This window comes from Pelophylax lessonae, assembly GCF_965119305.1.
Source record: "Pelophylax lessonae genome assembly, chromosome: 5".
NCBI lineage: Eukaryota > Metazoa > Chordata > Amphibia > Anura > Ranidae > Pelophylax > Pelophylax lessonae.
Window position 1 is genome coordinate 353,418,536 of NC_138772.1, and position 17,539 is coordinate 353,436,074.

General features: G+C 40.6%; 1 protein-coding gene across 2 annotated transcripts in view; it reads left to right on the plus strand.

Annotated features, from left to right (window-relative positions):
• The window catches only part of CARMIL1 (capping protein regulator and myosin 1 linker 1), a 477,665-nt gene that overhangs the window by 148,606 nt on the left and 311,520 nt on the right, over window positions 1–17,539 (plus strand). For both annotated transcript variants that reach the window (XM_082259259.1, XM_082259260.1), the window contains exon 3: window positions 3,762–3,812. In XM_082259259.1, coding sequence (XP_082115385.1) covers window positions 3,762–3,812 — 51 coding nt within the window. The remainder of the gene's footprint in view (window positions 1–3,761; window positions 3,813–17,539) is intronic.

Sequence of the window (17,539 nt, forward strand, 5' to 3'; positions counted from 1 at the left end):
GGACACATCTCCGCTTGTTGGGGCTGTGCGAAACATTTTACACCTTTCTGAGAAAATTCTTAATGCCCCCCCCCCCAATGTTTCGAGAACATGGCGTGTTTTTACACATGCCAAACCATGCGATTCAGGGAGGCTTGATTACAAAATGGGGTCAGGGACTTCTTTCCCCATTGTTCTTGTGGATGAATGGGTTGCCTTACATGCAGCTTGGAGCCCGCACAGATGTGAACTGAGCGGCTGCCCTGCTGCTTTTTGTACACAGAAGGTTGTCAATTTGGAATGGGTCCCTTTTTAGAGAACTCGTTGCATTTCCTCAATGAATGCCAAGCATTCTCCAATTGGACGATGTTGAAAGCATGATGTCCCCACTCACCTCTCCACCTCGTCCAATCGGAGAGTGCTTTGCTTTCACTGAGCAAATGCAAAGCATTCCATGCGGAGCAAGCAGCCCCTGTTTTCACAATGGAGCAGGGCAGACCCTCGGTACGGGACCCAGAAGCTAGTGGAGATCACTCTAATAGCGCTGCCTACTACAGTGATTTCCAGCTTTCAGGGGGATCTCACAGGTATCTTATATGCATAGTTACATTGGTCCAAGCTGGACCAATGTAACTAGAAATATGCAAACCAGGAATTGAAACGCTAAAAAAAGCTATAATGTGAGTTGTTGAGTTAGGTTATATGCTTTTCCTGTCCCACAGAGATTCTAACTTGTACATGTGCCTATGTTTCCAAGTTCTTTTATTATATACAGCTATTATAGATGTAAAGTGTGCTGTGTTATTAAGCAGGTGTAAAAATGCCTTGATTTTTCTTGGCAAGCTGATGGAATCTGTTGCATAAAATCCAGCTCTGTAATCTGTTTGTAAACCGGTTTTAGTTCCTGAATATTCAGAAAAAGGAAGTATTTCGGTATTGTTTAAGGTAATCTGCAGGCTAAGTGCTAATGTTTTAAAATGTTATCCAGTAAAGTGAGCTTGTTTGTATTTATTTATTTATTATTTTTTTATTATTATGTACCCCAAAGCTGCTCTATGATTTATGGAAACGTATGCACAATCACAAATTAAAATCAAAGAGACATAGTCACCGTTTTCACTTTAACCAAGGTCTTTGGCAAAATCACACTCCTATTATTATGTAACACTTTTTTTATTTATTTTTTTATTTTATTTTATTTTTTGTGTTCTTGTGTAAAGAATTTGACTCGTATTTTCATTTGAAAATTTTTAATACAGCCCAGAACCTCTGGTCTGCTGTTCATGTAATGTGCACCATAATTCACCCCATTCCTGTGTGCTCAGATTTGTGTGTGTAAAGACTTTTGAGGAAGTAAGAAAAGCTAAAACCTAAAATGTAATCTCTCTTACCAGTCTGAGCAATACCAACTATGGCAGCCTCCTAATACAATGTACATAGGTAATCTAGGCTATTTTTTAGATCATAGACTAGAACGTAGATCTTTTGGGATGCTGGGATTTTGGGATAATTTGGAGTTATTATCCACTTGATACTGAAGCTTCCATGATTTTAATCCTTAAAAATGGTGAAAAGCATAAGAAAGAAATTATAAAGGAACTTCACTAACTTCTTTATGTTTTTTTATATTCCCCCCCCCCCCCCCTTCCGTTGTTCACTGCTTTAACTGCACTTATTCCATAACTTTAAATTTTATGCAAAATATACCTGAGAAAACTCAATTTGTACTGAGGGAAGGGGGAGGCCATAATGTATTTATTTTTATAGTTGTGACCTGCTACACAAGCGCAAACCTTTTAAAATTCTTGTGATCCTGGCAAAAAGAGAAGTTGTCATGCTAACTCTGCACATTCTGTTCACGGGAAATGTAGATTTTTTTAAAATTATGGTGCGCTTGTTTTTACATGACATGGCTATTCTTTAGCTGTTAGATTTATTTCTTTGTTTGACTTTTATTCAATCGATAAACTGTAACTATGGACAGGCCAGGGATATTTCATTATTTACATATTCTTATATGTTATACTGTCTAGCTGTCAACAATTGGTGGGCAATTTGTCCTCAGACTTCATGGCAGAAGTATTCTAACCATGCCCAGCTCATTCAGACAATGTGGGCTATGTGGGACTTTAAGTGAGACACCAGCAGGTATGCCCAGCGTCTCCATCCCTGTATCGGAAAAAACAAATTGAAAAGGATTAAGAGAGGTGCATGGAAGCCAGCCAGCCCCCAGTCTGATGTACTCACCCTCCAGTCTGCCACCAACCAAGTAGACCTGTCTCATGATATAAATAAAGAACAGGGGTTTAGTTGACACGCAGTGGCAGCCTTCCAGTCTTTTAACCTGTAATTTAAGAACAAAGTAAGTGCTCTGTGAAAGGGAAACGGGGTAAGACTAGCTGCTCAGTGAGCCAACTAGAACAATTCCAGTGCTTCTACTTAGACCTTTGAGGATGAATAGTTCTACAATGTGTGCAGCTATAGAGGTCAGTAAAGGCTTGTTGTAAAGCTAATGTATTGATTGTTAAAAGCAATTAAATATTTGAAGGTCCTTACCTAGTTACAATAAGCCTTTTACAGCCTTTGCAGTAAATATTATGGCTGGGCAGTAAGAAAATGAACAAGCACATGGCCATGCCCTTGTGATTACTTTTTACAGCCTCCCAATCAGTGCACTCCCTCTCTCATTGCTTTTCCTACAAGCCCAAAAAATCAAACATTTGCTTCAGGGTGGTGTGCTGGAAGAGATTCCACAATCTCATCTTTCCAGTATGAAATAAGCTGACTGATTCCTATCCAGTGCAGTTGGATAAAAAACAGATTGGAAAAGACATCAATCATAAATGCAGTGGAGAGATTAGGGGTCTCCATAAAGAGAACCCATCACCTGTTCAATACCATCACATAGGGGTTTTTTCAGCTGATGTCTGCTGTTGACAAATATGGGTGTTGTAATGCTTGACACATTTTGTATCTATGTATTTGACACATGTATCTTTTATAATTTGAAGTTTATATTGCAATTTGTGAAAAAATTATGTATAAAGTGTGCTATCAAATCATACAAAAATTTGCATGTGATGAATTAGTAGTATAACAAATGAATACAAAACAATATTTGACAATATATAAAACTGTGTATAAAAACACAATGTGAAACAAAATAAACTTTGTGAAATAAATCAATTAACTTGAACAATTAGAACAGATCCAGTCCCATTAGTGAAATCGTGACCCATTAGTGAAATCGTGACCCATTAGTGAAATCGTGACCCATTAGTGAAATCGTGACAAAGTCCACAGCCAGGGAAACAAAGTTAAAACGTGCTGAAATGAAAATTCCTCCAGGTGCTCAGTGATCCACCTTCATGCTGATTGATAGGTAATGGCCACTTACCAAAAGGCTGTGGTCAAGCAGCATGATAGGAGATTCCTCCACACACAAAAAAGCTCAATACCGAACTCCGATACACATCAGGGGTCCAACAGTGGGAGCATATATTCGACAGTGGCTATGGTCTCATATGCAGAAAAATATATTGCAATTTCCCTAACTTTATTCTACAGGCCCTCTACTTTTATAAAATATGTGCTCTTTAGGGGGTTCTTTGCATGTGAAAAAAATTACAATTTTACCACGTGTGTGAAAAATGGTCAAAAGAACAAAGGTTTTATACAGTATACTTATTTAACCAGAACCCTTTTTTGCTAAAGTAACATGAAATCTGTCAGTCTGTGTTGGTATCTTATGTATAATTTCTTTTACTTCTTGTGTTTTACAGGTCCTAGCATCATGTCGAGCCTTTATATTGACAGCTCGAGTCCCATGCAAGGTTAGTTTATCTCCTTTTTACTATTGCAAATCCATCCTATTTCCTCAATATGATAGTCAAATCTTGTTTTTTTTGGATAGAGTGTGGACTGATTAAAACCTCTGCCCTAATCCTGATGGGGGGGGGGGGGGGGAGGTCCATTAACTTTCTGTCTTTTTAGACCCAACAGAAATGGGAAATCGCTCTTCAGAGTTGTTAGAACAGGTGTCTCTATTGGAAGAATTTTTATCCATTCTTGTTCTAGTAAGAACTGTAAAATGTGGGCTTCCCTACATAGAGAGGGTGAATCTCTCCAGTAGAGGGAGTGGTTCTAACTGCTCTCCTCTCTGTTCAAAAAAAAAAAAAAAAATAGTAAATGCGCAGTCATGCAATGCAAAATAAACTTTTTCTTCCAACAAATAGAGCTTTCTTTTTGTTGGTATCTGATCATCTCTGCGGTTTTTATTTTTTGCCATATAAACGAAAAAAGACAGAAAATTTTGAGAAAAAAATAAAATTTTTCTACTTTCTTATAAAAAATTACTAATAATCTCAATTGTTGTCATACATTTAGGCCAAAATGTATTTAACTACATGTCTTTGATTTAAAAAAAAGTTTCAATAAGTGTATATTTATTGGTTTGTGCAAAGTCATTGAAATGATATATTGCTCATGCATGGCATGGGTACATGTGGAATCACACTCCAAAATACATTCTTCTGCTTCTTCTTCACATGGAGATACCCCATGTGTGAGACTTTTTGGCAGTCTAGCCGCGTACAGAACCCCGAAAACTAATCACTGCCTTCAGACTTTCTAAGGGCTAATTGTTGATTTCACTCCTCCCTACCCATCACAATGTAGGAGGCCATTAAAAATGCCAAGATAGCACAAAACCCCCCAAATGACCCCTTTTTGGAAAGTAGACACCCAAAGCTATTTGTTGAGAGGCATGTTGAGTCCATTGAATTTATATTTTTGGGAAAATGGAAATTTTTTTTTTAACACAAAGTTGCCATTTTTCTCAAAAATGCCATGAGTATATGTGAAATGACACCCAATATGCATTCTGCTGCTTCTCTTGATTACGAGGATACCACGTGTGAGACTTTTTGGCAGTCTAGCTGCGTACAGAACCTCAAAATCCAATCACCACCTTCAGGCTTTCTAAGGACGTAAATTGTTGATTTTACTCCTTACTTCCTATCACAGTTTAGGAGGCCATGAAATGCAAGACAGCACAACCCCCCCCCCCCCCCAAATGACCCCTTTTCGGAAAGTAGACACCCTAAGCTATTTGCTGAGAGGTATGTTGAGTATTTTGCAGATCTCGCTTTTTGTCACAAAGTTTTGAAAATTGAAAAAAAAAAAATACATTTTCCTTTATTCATTTTTTTCATTTTCCAAAACAAATAAGAGCTGCAAAATACTCACCATCAAAAACCAGGTGTAGTAATCTGCACTAAATGCACATATAATGATTGCTGCAAACAGGTGTATAGATAAAATCTCATTACAATATAAAAAGTTAAATGACCATCTGTTGAAAAATAAATTTACATATATGACCAAACAAAAAATGTGTCCCCCCACAAGTGAAACTATAATAAAAAAAGTGTCAAACAGCCGGGGAGCGTGGTGACGTCACGTTTGGTACCACCGTATGCGTTTCATCATATGCCCGGACGATGCCAAGTGTGTGACGAAACGTGTAGGGTGGTACCAGATGTGACGTCTCCACGCTCCCCGGCCGCCCTGTCCTGTGTTTGCATGGGTGAATTCCAGGACTACCGCTGCAGTTTTTACAGAATTGCTTGTTTTTATCCTCTATATGTAAGCGCACTTGCTTTCTTTTATTAAAGCCATTATACAGAATAATGCTATGATTTTTTCTTATCCTCATACATGGTTAATATTGAGAGTGACAGCCTATCCAGGAGTGTGTGGAGACCTTCATTATACATTTGGTGCTGTTTGGGATTCTTTTCCCTGAGGCCTGCTTTGGCTTTTCCAATAATTTGGAGGTCAATATATATTCTGGTAAGCTGTCATTTCTCCATTTGTGTGATCTCTCTGAACTTTCTTGGCAGTTGGATCTTTTCCTGCATGCCCTTTGGATTCTTTTGGATTGTTCTGCTAACCACCTTTTTGATCAGTCACATATATATTTTCACCAAGGAACTTTTATTTGTATATAGAACTTCTCCACTTTTACAACATTTTTATAAACTTTTTTGGACACTATTTTTTTATTATAGTTTCACTTGTGGGGTTCACACATTTTTTGTTTGGTCATATATATAAAATACTCACCATGCCTCTTAGCAAATACCTTGGGGTGTCTACTTTCCAAAAAAGGGTCATTTGGGGGTTTTTTTTGCTATCTTGCATTTCATGGCCTCCTAAACTGTGATTGGTAGTGAGGAGTGAAATCCAATTTACGCACTTAGAAAGCTTGAAGGCGGTGACTGGCTTTGTGGGTCCTATACTTGGCTAGACTGCCAAAAAGTCTCACATGTGGTATCCTCGTATATCATTTAGTGCCAACTTTGTGTAAAAAAAACTTGTGGCAAAATATAAAATATTCCATGAACTCAACATGCCTCTCAACAAATCGCTTAGGGTGTCTACTTTCCAAAAAGGGGTAATTTAGGGGCTTTTTGAACTGTCCTGGCATTTTATGCCCATTATTAGAAGCTTATGCCACACTTCACCCACTTTTCTAACCACTTGAAGACCAAGCCTTTTCCAACTTATTTATTTACAGTATTTATTTTTTTGTTTAAATGAAAAAAATATTTTTTTGTACTAGAAAATTACTTTGAGCGCCCAAACTTATATATTTTTTTAAAGCATTGGCCCTACAGAACTAAATGGTCGGTGTTGCCTTTTTTTTTTTTTTTTGTCACAGGGTATTTGTGCAGAGAATTTCCAAACCCAATTTTTTTTGGGAAAAAAACACTTTTTTTTAAATTTAATGCACAAATACTCTATATATTGCCCAATTGTTTGGTAAAATATAAAAGATGATCTTATGCCGAGTACATGGATACCATGACATGACATGCTTTAAAATTGCGCACGCCCGTGCAGCGGCAACAAACTACGTACATACATTTTTCAAAGCCCTTAAAAGCCTTTACAGGGTAGCACTTTAGGTTGATAGAGGAGCTCTACTGCAAGAATTACTGCCCTCGATCTGACATTCGCGGCGATACCTCACATGCATGCAGCAATTGCTGTTTACATATGACACCAGACCAATGCTTGCCTTCGCCTTTGCATGCAAACATGAGGGGGACAGGGGTGCTTGAACTTTTTTTTTTTTTTTTTTTATTATTATTTATTTTGCTTTTTAATTTTATTTTGACACCTTCATGTTCATTTTTTTTTTTATCATTTTTATTGTTATCACAGATAATTTAAATATTTCCTATGATAGTTGTGATAAGATGCTTTCCCATTTTCCCAATGGCGTTGTTTATATCTGGCGAAAACAAAGTCATGAAATGCTCATAGCTTCCGGTATCTTGGGTCATAGAGATGATTGGAGCCATTCTGGTCTCCAGTCAGCTGTATAGTCGACAGAACCACCGACTGCAGTCTCGGGTTACCCGGTGGGACAGGAAAGCCAGAGAAAACCGTGGAAGGAGGGAGGAGGGGGGGGAGCTTGTAAAGCAGTCTAACGAGTAATTCTCTGCTAGTATTGCTTTAACATGAAAGCTGACCGCTGGCTGTAAAAAAAAAAAAAAAAAAAAAAAGATACCAAGACGATGCTTCAATCTGCAGGCATCATCCTGGTATGACCACTCCAAGTCCAGCGACGTACCAGTACGTTGCTGGTCCTTGTTGGGCATATATTGTAAGGTTCTTTTTTTTTCATGCAGCCTGTGGTGGTGAAATCACCTCCTACAGCGCTGCAATCATTGATTTACATATATGCTGAGGGCAAATGCTGTTGCTGTCAGAATAAACAAATCAGTGCTGCAGCTGATAGGCGTACCTGCAAAGCAAACAATGGTTAACAATAAAACACAGTGACAATAAAACATTACTATATAATAGCATACAGTACAGTTGAATGGTGGTATCTGCAAAGAAAACTATCGGTTAACAATGAAAAACCGCAACAATAAAACATTACATTATAATAGCGTACAGTAGAATGGTGGTATCTGCAAAGCAATGGTTAACAATGAAAAACAATACAGTATATCAGTATATTATAAAGTAGAGTAAAACAGTGGGAACAGAAAATTAACTCAATAAAACAACTATTTTTGGCTTTTTTTTTTTTCTTATTTAATTTTTTGTAACCTTTTTTTTTACACTTCCTTTTTTTTTTTTTTTTTTTTTGGTAACTGTAAAAAAAACTATAAACGGTCCAGGTTAGGGTTTCTCAAAATGCGATAGCCATCTAACATCTTTCGAGACCCTGTGTGAAAGTGTGCGCTAGACTGTTCCGTGCTGTACCTTATACTAATACTCCTAATAGTGTGTAGAAGCGACAGAAACAGTTCCCGATGCAGAGACCAGGTTGGCCAGGACAGGAGGGAGAAAAATAGCGGGTGTCACGCCTGTACCCGCGTTTTCTACAGACACAATATCTTCTTTGGGGTGCTCTTTGGGTAGGGGTAGCAGGGAGAACATCCGGAAAATGCCTCTAATTGCAGCTGGGTCATTGCATCTGGATTGTGAATTTGGGCCACAGCACCTTCTGGATACAGAAGGGCCGTGATCTCTTCCTAGAATTTTAGGAAGGATCCACTTCTTCCTGTCTTCCTATTGTTCCTTTGTATAGCACATAAGCATTCAGCAGAGCCAATTGGAATAAGTATACAGACGCTTTCTTGTACCAGCATCTGGCCTTACGGGCAATTAAGTACGACGCTATCATCTGGTCGTTGAAGTTCACCTCTCCCATGTCAAGGTTGTATTTGTGGACACAGAGGGGCTTCTCAAGAACATCAGTTGCAATTTGGACTGTCGTATCTCTGCGCGAATGGAGGACAGAACAAAAACATTCCGTGTGTCCCTCCACTTCACTGCAAGCAATTACACTTCAAGCAGACTCTCTCCCCCGTCTAAGTCGGTAATCTACAAGCCATTGGCGGAAGCCTGGGCGATTAGGTCGCACGGTGCCAATTCCAGAATCAAAAAGGTGACTAAATTGGCACGATTGTGTAATAATTGTCTACTTAGAAATGGTACCCCTTTCCGAATAAGGATGACACCAAGTCCCAAACAATCTTGCCGTTGTTACCCATGTATTCTGGGCAGTTTGGGGGGCTCCACATTGCTGCACATCTTTTCCCTCGTAAATCCGGAAACTACATGTATAGCCTGTTGCCCTGTCACAGAGCTTATACTTCTTGACCCCATATCTGGCATGCTTGCTGGGGAGAAACTGTTTGAAAGCAAGGTGGCCAGAAAATTTAATCAGGGACTCCTCAACGCAGACAGCTTGGTGGGGCATATGCAAGGTTGTAAACTTTTGATTGAAGTAATTTATGAGGGCCCGAATTTTGTGAAGCCGGTCATATCCAGGGTCACCCCGAGGACGACGGAGTTCATTGTCACTTAAGTGCATGAACCGCAAGATTTGCTCATGTCTAGTCCTGGTCATGGCAGCAGAGAACACGGGCATATGATGAATTGGGTAAGTGGACCAATATGACCGCAACTCACTCTTTTTAGTAATGCCATGATGAGGGATAGGCGCAGAAAGGTTTAAAAAGTCAGAAACCGTGATACATTTCCATGCAAATTCTCTGGCAAGGGTCAAATTTTGGTTTGCGGCAATGAATTGATCCGCATATAAATTGCTTTGTTCCACAATAGATCTGTACAGATCTTCTGTGAAAAACTGCTCATAAAAACCATGGGGAGTAAAATCGACTGTTTCCACCTGAATTCCGGGTTGGCCAGTGAATGGGGGGCGGGAAGTACGGGTGCTGCAGAAGTGGTGGGCTCCCAATTTAGGTTTCGCAAGCGCATCAGGAAGGACACTATGGGCTCCATGGGCCTGTCTTCGAATTCTTGGTGGCTTGAACTGCACTTTTGGGACACGTCACCAAATGTTACTGCAGTGCTGGTTTCACTACGAACAGGATGTACTAGGCCATTGGTGCTTTCCAGTTCACCAGAAGGTTGAGCGCCACTAGTACTGACACTCTGCTGCATACGGGAACCCTGCAATTGTTGCACCTCAGCAACAGAAGAACGGGGTTGGGTACACCTGACCTTAGCAGGGACCACTACTCCGTTGTCAGAGGGATCTGTCGGGCTGAGTATTCGAGCCTGTAGAGAGCAGCAGCACCCTGATTCTGACAGTGAGGCTTCCCCATAGCTCTCATCTGTCATGCTCCGCATCGTGTAGGACTCTTCACTAGTGTACCTCTGTTTGGACATTTTGGCCAATAAATTTATTGGTACCTAGTGTGACTCAGGTAAAAAAGCACCTGGTTGTCAAGGACACTTTGAACCACTACCAAAAAATCAGGCCTGACTCTGCTAATGCTGCAGTTTAGTGTGGTGTGTATCGGAAGTGACAGTGATCTGCTGATACTGCACTTCTTGGGGGATGGGCGGAGGGGCTAGACAGAGGTGCTGGCGGGTGTTGGGGCTGATCATGCTGACGCTGCATTTTGGAAACACGATACTAAATTATTGGGGATCCTAGTACAGTTCTGATCTGATCAAAGATATTGATCCATTTAGACACTATACTAGTAATGGAGGTGTTCAGTGTGTTTGTGTGTCACTGGCAATCAAAGGGTTAAAATGTATAAAATATGCAGCGGGCAATCTGACACTGTCCTGGATTGACACTAACGAAAGAGAACGCTAAATGATGTCACCTGTGACACTAATACAGTGATCAGGAAAAAGATCTGTACAGTATAATAGTGACACTGGGACAGGGCACTGATGGGGGTAACTGGAGGTGATCAGGGGGTTAAATCTTTATTGGGTTCAGGGTACCCACCATATATCCCCTATCTGGGACACTAACTATTACTGTCTCTCAAAACACAGGTGACACTAATACAGTGATCAATAAATTATCTGTATACTGTATATTGGAACACTGTGACAGGGAGTGAAAGGGGTAACTGGGGGGTGATCAGGGGGTGACAAATGTGCCTATGTGTACTGGTGTCAGTGCTTATGTACTCACTCTCTGATGCTCTCTTCTCTCACGCTGGAGCCGAAAAGGGCTCCAGGAGAGAAGATTGCATAATTTCCTGTGCCTGTGTTTACATTACACAGGCACAGGACGTTCTGCAATTGGTCAGAACCGATCACCAGGTCCAGGCCTAAAATCATTGGCCTATATCTGATGACTGATCGGTTCTGAACCAAATCCGCACATTGCAGGGACTGTGCGCGCTACCTAGCCCCGTGCGCGACCGACGTGCATTTACGTCAGTTCACTCAGTCGAGCCAGCTTGCTGCAGTAAAACTGCAGCGGGTGGTTTGGCAACTGGTTAAAAAGAAATTCCAACCTGTAATGTTTGCAACAATATAACTATACCAGAACCAGCACATGGTAATATATATATATATATACTCTGTTTAGAAATCTGATCAGTACAATATATCTATCTATCTATCTATCTATCTATCTATCTATCTATCTATATATATATATTTATAATATTTTTTTTTTTATTTATTGTACTGATCATAGATATATAGATATAGATATAGATATAGATATATATATATATATATATATATATATATATATATATATATATATATATATATATATAAAATATTGTATGCATTACAGACGAGGAATAATTTTTTATCTGCATTTTGGGAAGCCAAAACCTGGTTTATCTTTGCATCATTTGACCTCCTTCATCGAACAGCATGCAAGTCGCTCAATCTGATTTATTACTGGACTGTGAGAGTTCACCGTCTTGGGGGTAGAAGAAACACTTAGGCTCGGGTCACACTATTGCGATGCGGGAAGGCTGCGAATTCGCAGCCTGTTCCCGCATCGCACACGCACCCCCGGCAGTTCACACTGCCATATGCGATCCGCTGGGGGTGTCAATGTAATCTTAACGACACCCCCAGTTTGATCGCATATCGCAGTGCGATCGTGCAGTTCGCACAGGATGGGATCGCACAAGTGTGAACCGCTGTGCGATCCGATCCTGATGCGGCTGCAAAAATGCCTCCTGTGCGTGTTTGCACCGGGTGCGATGCGAATTTAGCCATACAAACTGTATGGCTAAACTCGCACCGCACAGCTGATCGCATGTAATGTCGGAGCAGTGCGCTCCGACATTACATGCGAACCCGGCACTCGCATGAGTGTGAACCGGGTCTGAAACCTAATGGTTTTTCTAGTTAGCAACTATCTTTGTTCAGTGGTAGCAGGTGTAGAAGGTCTCTAAATGGTGATAGTTATGAGAAGCAGGACTCAATCTGCCTGTCGACCACTGTTCAAAAACAAATTCGTAATGGGAAGGGCTCTCTTGGGGCAAGTTATAGCATAAATACATTGGTGAAGCAGACAATCTCTTCAAAGCAGAGGCACTGACTTTCTAGTACACTCATCCTTTAGATTTACCAAAACTGTATATTATGAGGTCAAATCTAAACACTTTCAATTTGTATGCAAACAGGCAGGGCCCTTGAACTACATAGTTGAAAGTAAATTTAAAAGAAATTGAATACTAAAATAGTATAATGTATGGCCAGCCTTACACTTATGATTTTCTTTTAATTTGGTAAAAATAATAATCCTTACAGAATGTTATTGGACCCCACATTTCTGGGCTTGTGGTGTTCATAGGTAATCGGGAATGAAACCTTCCAAATCCAGCGATCTTATCCTATGGGTCTGTAAAGCTATGTGTTGAAGTATACTAGTTTATCATGAAAGCATCAATCACATTTACTACATTAGTTCTAACCCTTGTGGTCCCCCCCCCTCCTTAGCACCTGATGTTGTGTGTGTGTGTGTGTGTGTGTGTGTGTGTGTGTGTGTGTGTGTGTGCGTGTGTATGTATTTGTGTGTGTGTGTGTGTGTGTGTGTATATGTATATACATACATATACAGTATCTCACAAAAGTGAATACACCCCTCACATTTTTGTAAATATTTTATTATATCTTTTCACAACACTGAAGAAATGACACTTTGCTACAATGTAAAGTAGTGAGTGTACAGCTTGTATAACAGTGTAAATGTGCTGTCCCCTCAAAATAACTCAACACACAGCCATTAATGTCTATACCGCTGGCAACAAAAGTGAGTAAAAACTTAAGTGAAAATTTCCAAATTGGGCCTAAAGTGTCAATATTTTGTGTGGCCACCATTATTTTCCAGCACTGCCTCAACCCTCTTGTGCATGGAATTCACCAGAGCTTCACAGGTTGCCTCTTCCACTCCCCCATGCCGACATCAGGAAGCTGGTAGATGTTAGAGACCTTGCGCTCCTCCACCTTCCGTTTTGAGGGTGCCCCACAGATGCTCAATAGGGTTTAGGTCTGGAGACATGCTTGGTCAGTCCATCACCTTTACCCTTAGCTTCTTTAGCAAGACAACCATCTTGGAGATGTGTTTGGGGTTGTTATCATGTTGGAATACTGCCCTGCGGCCCAGTCTCTGAAGGGAGGGGATCATGCTCTGCTTCAGTATGTCACAGTACATGTTGGCATTCATGGTTCCCTCAATGAACTGTAGCTCCCCAGTGCCAACAGCCCTCATTCAGCCCCAGACCATTACACTCTCATCACCATGCTTGACTGTGGGCAAGACACACTTGTCTTTGTTCTCCTCACCTTTTTTGCCACCACACACACTTGCCACCATCTGAACCAAATAACTTTATCTTGGTCTCATCAGACCACAGGACATGGTTCCAGTGATCCAGGAAGAGTCTTCCTTCTGTGATGACAGCCATGCAGACCAATTTGATGCAGTGCGCGGGGTATGGTCTGAGCACTGACAGGCTGACTCCAAATCAGTTTATCTTGGTCTCATCAGACGACAGGACATGGTTCCAGTAATCCATGTCCTTAGTCTGCTTGTCTTCAGCAAACGGTTTGCGGTCTTTCTTGTGCATCATCTTTGGAAGAGGCTTCCTTCTGGGATGACAGCCATGCAGACCAATTTGATCCAGTGCGCGGCGTATGGTCTGAGCACTGATAGGCTGACTCCCCCCACCCCTTTAACCTCTCTAGCAATCCTGGCAGCACTCAAACGTCTATTTCCCGTAGACAACTTCTAGATATGACGCTGAGCACGTGCACTCAACTTCTTTGGTCGACCATGGCGAGGCCTGTTCTGAGTGGAAACTGTCCTGTTAAACCACTGTATGGTCTTGGCCACCATGCTGCAGCTCACTTTCAGGGTCTTGGAAATCTTCTTATAGTCTAGGCCATCTTTATGTGGAACAACAATTCTTTTTTTCAGATCCTCAGAGAGTTCTTTGCCATGAGGTGCCATGTTGAACTTCCAGTGACCAGTATGAGTGAGTGAGAGCTATAACACCAAATTTAACACACCTGCTCCCCATTCACACATGAGACCTTGTAACACTAATGAGCCACATGACATCGGGGAGGAAAAATGACTAATTGGGCACAATTTGGCCTTTTTTTATATTTAGGGTTGTACTCACTTTTGTTGCCAGTGGTTTAGACATTAATGCTGTGTGTTGAGTTATTTTGAGGGGACAGCTAATTTTCACTGTTATAAAAGCTGTACACTCACTACTTTACATTGTAGCAAAGTGTCATTTCTTCAGTGTTGTCACATGAAAAGATAATAAAATATTTACAAAAATATGAGGGGTGTACTCACTTTTGTGAGATACAGTGTGTGTGTGTATGTATGTATGTATGTGTATATGTATATGTGTGTGTATATATATATATATATATATATATATATATATATACACACAAAAATACATACACACACTAATAACATCAGGTGCTAAAGGGGGGGGGGGGGGGTGACCACAAGGGTTAGAACTAATGTAGTAAAAGTGTATATATTTATTTGGATTTGAGCACAGGCATTCTTCATCCCTTTCTGTTGCATAGTACAGGTCTGTGACCAGACCAAAGTCTATAGTTCTCCTGCAACTCTGTCTATCTACCTCATATTGGCACTATACATCCACTAAAGCAGTGTTCTCCAAACTGTGGCCCAGGGGCCATATGTGGTCCTTTCCTTGCCTTTGTTTGGCCCTTGAAGCACTATTTCTCCCACTGATGCCGATGATGGGGCACCACCAACAATGGGGCACTTTTTTTCTGCCACCGATAGCAACAATGGGGCACTATTCCTCCCATTAAAACAAATGATGGGGTATTGCTTACTCCCACTGATGGCAGGGCATTCTCTACTCCCCCCCCTAAAGTATGAAGGACAGAAAAAGGGCTCTTTGTTTAGAAAGTTTGGAAACCCCTGCACTAACGTATGCTATAAGCAAGTAGGTTTTTAGCATTTAGCACAGCAGAGTAGAAACTGTCCATAGGAGGATTACTTGAACATGTATTGCAATGTATGTGAACCATAAATCCCTGTTTTTTTTATGCACCCGTTTTCTGGAAATGTGAAAGGGTGTATGGCAGTGTGCAAAGAGTTAATTCACAGTTTTTATTTCTAGTACAGCATGCCTTGTAAATTTGTGTTTGGCACCCACAGAACCTCTGTCGCTGTCACGGTCTCTGTGTAATACATTTTGTGTGGTCCCTTCCTCTGCTGCATACAGATTACAGTGCAAAAAAAAAACAGCAAGAGGTATAATAAATGGCTGCCTCCCTTAGTGTCATTGCTCATGATGTGTCGAACTGTGACTCTACAGTGGGTATGTTATTATTCCGGCACAAATCCATTTATAATTTAGATACGTGACATAAATTTCAAAATGTCTACAAAATAAATAAATAAACTAAACAACCATACATATTGCTTTTCATGCTTCAGGAGTTTGCTAATGGTTTTTCCATTACTTACCAGTGTGCTGAATTTTCTTGTATTTATAAAAAGTAGATATAATATAGGTAGACAAATCCTGCAAAATCCCTCTGTCACTGATCCCGTGGATGAGTTGATCCATTTTACATGAATCAGGTTCACTTACTGACTGCACCACTTATTTCCGGTGATGGAGACTGTATATCCATATTTAAGTTACAGTTGATACAATAGAACAGTGAAACCGGTGTAAGAACTTGCTGGGCTCAAGACAGAAAAAAGTAGGCTGCAGCAAGTGTTTGGATCTACACATATTATTCTTTCTACCACATAGCCATAGCTCCATACACGTTCCTTGGAACTAAGCTTCCTATCTGGAGTAGACAAACTGAGCAGATAGACCTGTTTTTGGTCTATCTATATTACCCCGCCACTTTCTATTTGAGTGAACTAGAAACCAGCTGATCCTTGGCAGTTCCTTGTGCTGATGTCATCAAATGCAGACTCTCTTCTGGATCCCCAGAGGACCCTGGTGCTAGGAAGCCAATAGACCACACTACGCAGAGAGTGACATGAACACCCAAAGGACAAGGGCACTGAACAAGAAAGAAATTCATTACATTTAGGTGAGTAAAATGGGGCATTTAGATGGTGGTTTTTTTTTTTTTTTTTTTTTTTTTTGTAATATGACCGCAATTAGTTCAACTTTAGTAGAATGCTTTGAATAGATATGGAAAGGACAAACTGGTATGTTAGCAAAAATATGTTAAGTGCCTGAAGGGCAAAGGGATAAAGGGGAACTTATTACCACGTAAGGACTGGAAGGTTTTACCCCCTTAATGACCTGGCCTTTTTTTGCAATTTGGCACTGCATGATTTAAACAGGTAACTGCGTAGTCATGTAATGCTGTACCTAAACTAAATTTATGCCATTTTTTTTCCTAAAAATAGAGCTTTCTTTTGGTAGTATTAGATCACCACTGGGATTTTTATTTTTTGCGAAAGAAAAGTGGGTATAAGTGGAGCTGCGCTAAACCTAACAAAGTGTTTTAAATATACAGTGAATAAATGTGGCAATCAAATCTTGTGAAGTCATAAATAAACAAATCCAAACAATAATGCATATATAACTCAATATATGAGTGCAAAATAAATAATACAAATGGTGGTGCATTGAAGTGATCCAGGTGAATAGTGCATACTAAAAATAAATAAAAAACAATCTTTTCTCTTACGTCCTCCGACAGTCGCCGCCCCTTCCCAAGTCTTCACCAATGGGTATTGACCTTTGCTCCGCAGGAGTAGCTAGGCAACAAGATTTGTTAATAACAAAAGCTTTTAGCATAGACACACCCCTAGGGGCTGTCCCCTTAGTCAATACCTCCCTGCACCAGCATTTCCAACTCAGTTTGATCTTGCCTAGCTTAGGAGTAGCAGGCTTTCCTGTGCTGGGGCTTCAGTCTCAGCCTTCTACCCTTTTTTGATTTTATTTCAAGTATTTTTTCTTTCTTTACTAGCTGTTATTTTGTCAGCTTTAGTTTAGGGATCTTCAGATGAAGATGATCATGCGGAGCTGGGTCTCGGACTGGCCGCCCTGGATCCCAGGGCTGAGGGCCAGATGGATCCCCAGCCTGCCATCGAGCATTCAGCTATGGTTCGCCCTGGCGCTATGAACGACACATCCCTGTTCGCTGCAGGGATGCTGCCTGTGAGGTGGCTACCTCACTGGACGCCATTCTGCGGTCTTGTGCTGCAGTCTACTGCGTCCTGGCTGCGGCACTCCCTGTCATC